Source organism: Xenopus laevis, chromosome 5L (genome assembly GCF_017654675.1).
Source record: "Xenopus laevis strain J_2021 chromosome 5L, Xenopus_laevis_v10.1, whole genome shotgun sequence".
NCBI lineage: Eukaryota > Metazoa > Chordata > Amphibia > Anura > Pipidae > Xenopus > Xenopus laevis.
In genome coordinates this window covers 36605094-36613779 of record NC_054379.1, presented here as the reverse complement: position 1 = coordinate 36613779, position 8686 = coordinate 36605094, and the positions used below count along the sequence as shown (strand labels likewise).

Here is an 8686-nt window from a genome sequence, read left to right as displayed (position 1 = left end):
AAGTGTGGCCCATAGCTTGTGGTCTATTGTAACAACTGCTACTCATGGACTTGTTGTTTTCTCGTCCTCCACCTGCACTAAAACTAACATTTTCTGTACTGAAAATATAACTGTAACATATCCCTCCTATTTTACTTTCAGTTTTATAGAATGAAGATATATGGTTGCCCTCTTGTGGTCAAAAAGGTTTACTATTATCCAAAGTCACATTCTGGATTTACAGGTGATAATATTCTGCACACAAAAGAGGTAACTTACTATTATCACACAGCAGTAGAGCACTAAGGACCACAAAAGACAAGAGACAGAGGAGCAAATTTACTAAAGGGCGAAGTGGGCTTTTCTAGCAAAAAATCGCCAAAATAACAATTCGAAGGGACATTGCCAATTTACCAAAAGACTAAACAGACAGTTTGTGAGCGAAACAGCTCAACACTAGAGAAGTTTCATGCTGTTTCCCCAGGCGAATTTTCGCTCAGGCGAACGATCGTTAATTTGCAAATTTTTCGAAGTGCAAACTTTAATAACACATCAAAGCTCCAATCTTGCTAATACAATCAACATCTAACTTAATGGCAATATTGTGGATTATGATCAACAGAATATGCTGATTGGAACAACATTCCAGAGGATATAAAGCAAAGCAAGATCCTATGTACAAGTTATTCTGAATTGAGAAAGCCAGTTGGATGATTGGTGAAACGTCTTCAAAAAAAAAAAAAACACACAGCAAGTCCAGTTGATTTGATTTGTTTCTACAGACATGGAACATATACTAAAACATTACTAACAAACTTCCTAAGGTTGTTCAGAAAGACGCTTTATTAGATATATGCAGTACATGGCCATACTATATTTTATTCTATGCAAGTGATACATTTTCTATATTTCTTCTTTCTGTCATTAATATGTAAGCTATTAAATGCCTATAACTGGTTCACACCCAACATAACCAATTACAAATTAGAATCAAATAAAGTCATTAAGACATTTTACACTACTGTACTTTCACAAACCATCAAAGCAACACTTTATTAAATGCTCTATTTTTCATAAAGAAAGATAATATAAAATAAGACATAGAGATGCTTTAAACGTTGATTAACACAGCCTTATCAGTAGAAGAAACCATCACAGATGGGGGGGGGGAATTAGTTCCGGCAGCTTTTGTTTGTCAACTTAGTAGAGTGCATCCAGGGAACACTCAGAACTTGGAAGCTGCATCTCTTTTTCTAAAAAGAAGAAACAAAGCAGTGTTAAGTTTTATTTATCATCAAATAGTTTCAAATGCTTATAAGATCCAGCCAGACCCAGTGCATCAGGCTTTACAAGGGTTAAGCACAAACTTTTGTAGTCCTTGTGCAAATACAAAATGGCATGTGGATTCAATTAAAAACTAATTAATGTGTATGAATTTAAAATGTTGGTGCACTTCACAACTGGGTATTGCTGATGTCAAACAATGTGTGAGCACAGACAAGTAGAAACTGTATTGAACTGGGTGACCAAGGGCCCACCAGAAGACTTCAGACTATTGGCCCCATCTCCATTTCTTGTCTTCTACTCAACATTTTTTTCTGCTAGTCTGTTTTCTTTGCATGCCATCATTTATACTTCCACCTATTTTGCCTCTTTGTTCCCATTGCAGAAGTTAGGTCATATCATCATTATTTGGGAGGTGGGTGCTTATCTGAAGGCTGTGACAGTTGGATGGTGGCAGGCAGTGCCGGTTTTAGGCCGATTGGACCTATTGCGCCCTGCACAGCCGCACCAAAGCAAAAGAAAAGATGTGCTTTCTTTCTCCCTTACCAATGTTCCCTGATGTGCGCAGTAACACTGATCCGAATAAGTGATCTGAAGCCCGCCCCCAGGGCTGTAAGTTTTCTTTTTGTTTCTGTTCGCTGGCTTTGTAAGTTAAAATAGTGGCAGACTAAGAGGGGTTTGAGAGACTGTGCGGGGAGAGGTGGGACTGGGAGAAGGAGCATTCGTTATGTGCCCTCAGCTACGGGTCAGATGACTGGAGCCAATTGCAGGCAGGGGAGAAAGCTATTATACTTTGTTTGTACTCAGTTAACAGACACTATGGGTGGTAGACGATGGTGCTGCAGATTCATTCTCTCCCCCTAGACTATCAGTGCAGAAAAAATGCTGGCTCCATAAGGCTACAAATCATCTTAATTACACTCACTGCCTTGTGAATTGTAACCCTTTCCTTACTAGTAAAAATTGCATTTGTACCATTCTTCTGTTATGCATTTTTGGGGTATTTTTTCATGGAATTCCCACTGTGTTAATTCTGCTTTCAGGGGTATTATACATGGAATGGCAACTGTGTTTATTCTGCTAAATTTCTTTTGGGTTTTATAAATTAAATTGCATTGGCGTCTTTTGAAGATGGGTTTTGTGCTTTAGGAACAGCTAAAAGAAATATTTAACTATCTATATATTCAATATTTCTCATGGTCACAGCACAATTTAGCAGGAACAGTCCCCTAAGTTTGCTTATAGTCTGTACAGAAAGATCCCATAAAACTATGGCAGCATAGGTATTCCCCTGTACTAAGCACAATTCAGCAGGGACAGACTCCTAACTTTGCGCATAATCTGTACAGAGAGATCCCATAAAACTATGGCAGCATAGGTATTCCCCTATACTATTTACCATACAACAGGAGGGTAGTTCTTTAAAATGCACTTTTTGGTTACATATACTGTGAAAATGAATTCCTGTGTTGTGTATGCAGTTGAACTCAGTAAAAATAAATAAGTGAAAAGTCATCATGGAACAGAGGGAAAGCAGTCACTATTTGCCACCCAGCCCTGGAACCCTGTGCCATATGGCAAAACTCCATTTAGGGGGCCCCACCAAAATAATTCCAATTGGGCCCCACAGTTGGTAAGACCGGCCCTGGTGGCAGGTATAAGTTAAATAAATAGGGATAAAATGGATTATTTGGTGGCTAGGGTGCTGCTGTGCATTCCATTTAAGCTCATATATTGCAGGTAACTCTCTGCTTGTGGAACAATAGATTTTATGACAGTATAATGGGGCATACTGGGCTGCAGTAACTCTGTAATTTGAGGACAGTGCACTGTAAAAGCAATGTATTGGGAGTCTAATTGTGCTGTGAAGACAGTCAGTGTGGTTCATTTATCAATACTGGGCAAATGTGCCCGTGGGCAATAACCCATAGTAACCAATTAGTACTTGGTTTTTTTTCAGGCAGCTGCAGGTATAACAATGAATGCAACAATTGTATTGATAAATGACTCTTATTGAGAGATCTACACATAAGGACAAATTTACTAAAGGATGAAGTCAGTAACACGGGCGATAATTAGCCAGCGTGACATCATTTCGGAACGTCGCCGATTTACTAACGGGCACTGGCGTAAATTTGCTAGTGGAGATAGACCCTAGCGCTACTTCGCACTCTAACGCCAGGCGAATTTTCGCTCTGGCGAATAGACGTAACTACGCAAATTCACTAAATTTTAAATTTTTTTTTTGAGGAACTCCTATCCACTTCATTGCAATTCACCTGGTCTGAGGTGGCGAAGGCAAGTCTGGTGCAAGAAGTAACGTTCAGTAAAATCCGCATCTTAGTGGATTTGCGTAGTTACGTCCATTTGCCAGAGCAAAGTAGCGCTACAGTCTCCTTCACTAGTAAATTTATGTCAGTGCCCGTTAGTAAGTCAATGATGTCCCGAAATGACGTTTCTCCAGCGTAAGTCACTTCACCCTTTAGTAAATTTGCCCCAAAGTGTCTTGTCACACTGTGGGCAGATTTTATGCTGTATTGTTGAGAATCTGCCTACCTACCTTTGTGACACAACCTCATGTATCAGTAGGTTATAACAGGTTTCATGGGAACAAAAATATATAGGTGGTTTAGAGGCACATTTATCAAGAATCAAATTTTACTTGAAATTCGATTGGGGGAAATTGATTAAAGAATCAAATATTTCAAACTCGGACGTATTTTACCACCCCGAAAACTTGAACCGAATTCTATTCGAATTCGACCAAGATCGAATAGAGTTTTTTCTCAGAAAAGGAAGGCTACAAACATCACCAAGTTGATCCATGGACCACTCCCATTGACTTATACAGTAATTCAGCAGGTTGAATTCTTAAAGGAAAAGAGTATGATAAATCTCGAAAATCTAATTTGAATTATTTAAAAAATAAAATATATTTTTAAAACTTTGGATAATTTTCTAGTCAAATTTGACAGTTTTGACCATAAAAAAAAACGAAAATTAGAATTTTCAATTTGACCCTTAATAAATCTGCCCCTAGTGTGGGCATTGAATAATTTTACTCAATTGTGGTATTTCTACTGTACAGAGATTCAACTCCATTTTGTTGGAATATACCAACTTGTATATATTTGAACAGAGGGATTCTTCACAAAATTATTTAAAGATACACTGGACCAACTAAAAGTCTTTTTTGTTGCAGAGATAGTAAAGCATTGGGTCTTTTATACAGAAACCTTATTATATGTGAGGGATGGGGACTTTGAGAGTACAGCAGTTATACATCTCTTTTATATATAGAAGTCCTTTCATTATTATTAGGGGTTGATCCACAATTAAGAATTAATTTGTTATGTAAAAAGTGTTATTTCCATTCATTATACAGGTATGGGACCTGTTATCCAGAATGGTCAGGACCTGGGGTTTTCCGATAAGGAATCTTTCCGTAATTTAGATCTCCATACATTAAGTCTACTAGAATATCAGGTAAACATTAAATAAACCAATAGGATGGTTTTGCCTCCAAGAAGGATTAATTATATCTTATTTTGGATCAAGTACAAGGCACTGAAAAAATCTGAATTATTTAATTAAAATGCAGTCTATGGGAAATTGCCTTCCGGTAATTTGCAGCTTTCTGAGTAAAGGGTTTCCGGTTAACGGATCCCATACCTGTATAATGTTACATTTTAAAATATAAAAGGCTTTTAATTATTTTGTTTATGTATTTTAATGGGAAAGATGCCTGGGTGCCATGGGTTGTATTTTTTTGTTTTGTATGAATTTATAGTGGAGATGGGTCCCCTATGCAGCTCTATATATGTTATGCTGATATGTGTCTTTCTCAGTTCTAAGAAATTCCTTTCTATTACCTGAGTTGGACAATTTTCTGATGTTGATTCAAAATCACTGCATGGTGTCGTAATGACTTCAACATCCATTGCATACTTCATTCCAGCCACCACCTGCAAGAAAGTAAAGTCATGTTGGTGATCAAATGTTCACATATGCATGCAGTTCTGACACATTTACTAACCCTGGATACATTTGCGCTAGTGCAGTAACACGTGGCAACTCATCAAATAGTAAAATATTGAATGATGTTGAAAAAGGACACATACCCATAAAGTTTAACCTTTTATTTGAGAGAAACTTGCCTCACAACTAGACGCTATAGGTAGGGGACTGAAGCCTCTACAATTTTCATAATAAGAAAAGGAAAAAAATTCCTTCCTTCATCCGAAAATGGCAAATGGCGCAGTCTTTGAAGCAAGCTAACAAATTTCAGTAACCCTGTAATTCCTCACTTGCTAAAAAGCCATCTAAGCCCTTCTTGAAGCTATTTAATTTATCTGCCAGTACAACTGATTCAGGGAGAGAATCCCACAACTCATTCACTCTAAAAAAAAACGTTTTATTTAAAGGAAAACTATATCCCCCAAACAATGTAGATCTCTATAAAAAGATATTGCATAAAACAGCTCATATGTAAAATCCTGCTTCATGTAAATAAACCATTTTCAAAATAATATACTTTTCTAGTAGTATGTGCCATTGGGTAATCATAAATAGAAAATTGCCATTTTAAAAAATAAGGGCCGCCCCCTGAGATCGTAGGATTCACTGTACTCACAAACATACCAACAAACCATACATGTTAGGTCACATGAGCCAATTAACAGACAGAGTTGTGTCTTTTGCTTCCACTCTTCTTCCTGTTACAGATAGAGTTGTAGTATTTCTGGTCAGGTGATCTCTGAGGCAGCACAGAGACCATCACAAAATCGTGGCTCAAGGCAAGAGATGTAAAAGGGCAATATTTACTTAAATATATATTCCAGTTTGGTAAGATTCTTTTATATGCCATTTAATATGATATGAACTATCTGTTGCTTAAGTGTTCATTTTGGGGGTATATTTTTCCTTTAAGATGAACCTCTTATGTACGGTATTATTGTTACAGAGACAAGGGAAATCATTTTTAAACATTTGGATAATTTGGTTTAAATGGAGTCTACAGGAGATGGCTTTGCTGTAATTCAGAGCTTTCTGGATAATGGGTTTCCAAACATATCAGATCCCATACTATTGCCCACGGAATAACAGCTAATAATTACATTAGGAACAGTTAGATTATGTGCTCATCAGCCTCATGCAGGCAAGTTTTACTTAATGAAAGTGCAGAACAAACATTCCACTCACATCAATTGCAGCTAATCTGTGCTTCCCACATAGCACAGCCACAGAGGGAGAAAACCATGATGAAAGTGTTGTCCTTCTCTGTGAGCACACGGGCACTCTTGTCCTCCCTGCCACATCATTCCCCATTACTGCTCCTGCGCTCTCTGCACTAACATTTCTGGTTACATAATGAAAAGCTCTTGCATTTATGCCGACATTATGTCACCCCTGGTAAAGTGCCGCCTAAAGCAATGCCCCTGTGTGATCAAGTGATGATCAGTTGATTCAAAAGCCTTGTGTGATGGCAAAATGACATTCCTAATCTCCTGTACAGTCTCAGCGTTTACTTACTGCAAAGCAAAATGACCAATAGACATCTGGAATCATTCTTTGAGATATGTTCACTGCATGGATATATTTATGCATCTATTTATATTGTAGATAAATATTTTCAAAATGTGTTTTGGCTTTAGTGTTGGAATAGATCCTCTAACCTATTACTATCTCTGCTCTTAAATCCAAGTAACTTGGGCAAGTTATTCTGAAGTTTTTAGCTTAGGTTCAACAACGCAGGCATCCTTTAGTGCACGAGTGTTCTACATGTATCTGCTAAAGGGATATACTTGAAATCCATTCCCATTGGCATGGCCAATATGACAGCACTTTTGAAGGTGTTGCATACAATAACATTGTTCCAGTAGATATCTGCCCTTCAACTCCCTTGATCTGTGCCATCAACGTCACACAACATCTGACTGGTGGAATTGCAGTTTAGTGTTTGGTCAAATATCAGATCTTTAGTGACTAAACCAACTTCCAGCAGTAAGAGGGGGCAGTCTCATTCCAACAGTACAGCTTAAACCCCACTTTTTGTACTTTCATTACATTTATACTGACCTGCTTCCTAAATCTGATAATCCTATGGACCTTAGTTATGTAGTCGCCATTATTCCCTCTGTTGTATTCAGCAGTTGCAAACTGCAAAGCCTCCAGCACCGACTTATCATCCTCCTTTGCATCCCTCCAGCCGCCCAACAGCTGATCTTTATTTGAGTTGTATTTATTTTGTCCAGAAACAAACCCCAGAGCAAAGACAGTCAAAATAACTGTAGTGACCATTTTTCTGCTGGAAGACATTCCTGTTGCTTTTCCTTTGCTTTCTTCAGTTAAATTGTGCCGTGCTGGGTCTCTCCTCTCGGAATGCAAAACTGAGCCAGCGACTGGAGAATATAAGGAGTGGAAGTTGAGCAACTTGCAAAGCTCTTCTGTGGAATGACTTGTTAGGAAACCAGCCAAGAGAAAAAAAGGGGAAAAACAGAAACGTCAGAGAGGAATTTAAAGGGCTGCAAAGTTACAACAACAGAAACTGGAAGAGTAAAAATACCTCCTTGCTTAGATTTGCTAAAAATAATACACCCTGTATAAGGGCATGATTTTTCTAAAGACAACTGTCATTGCTGTGCCAATTCCAGCATTCCTCCTGGGCACAGAGATAGACACAGAGATACATAAACGTAAAAAGATGATATTTCAGAAGAGTTTCTTGGTGCCCCTAGAAAGTTAGACGTGGCAAACCAATTACCATAGTGTAAAAAGGAGACTCGGTGCATGGCTTGTCTTTGGTTTCATTTAATGCTATCAGCCCAAAGTTTCTAATTTCTTTTTTGTCATGACACAAAGCACAGAATGCAAAACAACCATTTAGAAAGATATATTTTACAGATTATTCATGGTTCTTCTATTATAAATAACTACTTACATCCTTATTTTAACAATCTACATTACAAAAACTGGGCATTCAGGCATAAATATTTGCAACATAATTCACACCACTCCAACACAAAACGGCTCATTCACATGTGTAAGTGCAGTGTGCAAAGTACGCTGCCATGTTTTCTTACCCACAATTCCAGGTTAATTGTGATTGTTGCTTGTGAACCTTGAGGCAAATTCGGCGCAATTGCACTTTGGTGTTTGGATATTGTCATTTTCGGTACAGTATCAAAATGAAATCTTTAGCCACAAGTTCACTGCAAGAATTGAAGAAAGCCCCTGCGGGATCCCTAGCCCCACCATTGTGGTGTTCTGATGAGATCTAGTGGAAGTAACAGCACTGAGTGCAACTATGCAGATGTGCTTTAGACACGAATACCTCTAAAGTAGTCTTCCGTTGGCAAAATGACAGCCCCTAAAGCTGCATTATTGCAACTGCACTAATGCATTACTCCTGCCTACTCAAATG

At 38.1% G+C, this 8686-nt stretch overlaps 1 protein-coding gene across 1 annotated transcript; it reads right to left on the bottom strand.

Moving 5' to 3' along the window:
* Window positions 1–799: 799 nt before the first annotated feature.
* LOC108716612 (cystatin-C) lies at window positions 800–7704 on the bottom strand. Its single transcript, XM_018262866.2, has 3 exons — window positions 7342–7704; window positions 5136–5228; window positions 800–1232 (listed from the first exon to the last, which is right to left on the bottom strand). Exons 1-3 carry the CDS (start codon window positions 7579–7581, stop codon window positions 1152–1154), a joined length of 414 nt encoding a protein of 137 aa, XP_018118355.1. The 5' UTR covers window positions 7582–7704; the 3' UTR covers window positions 800–1151.
* Window positions 7705–8686: the final 982 nt, after the last annotated feature.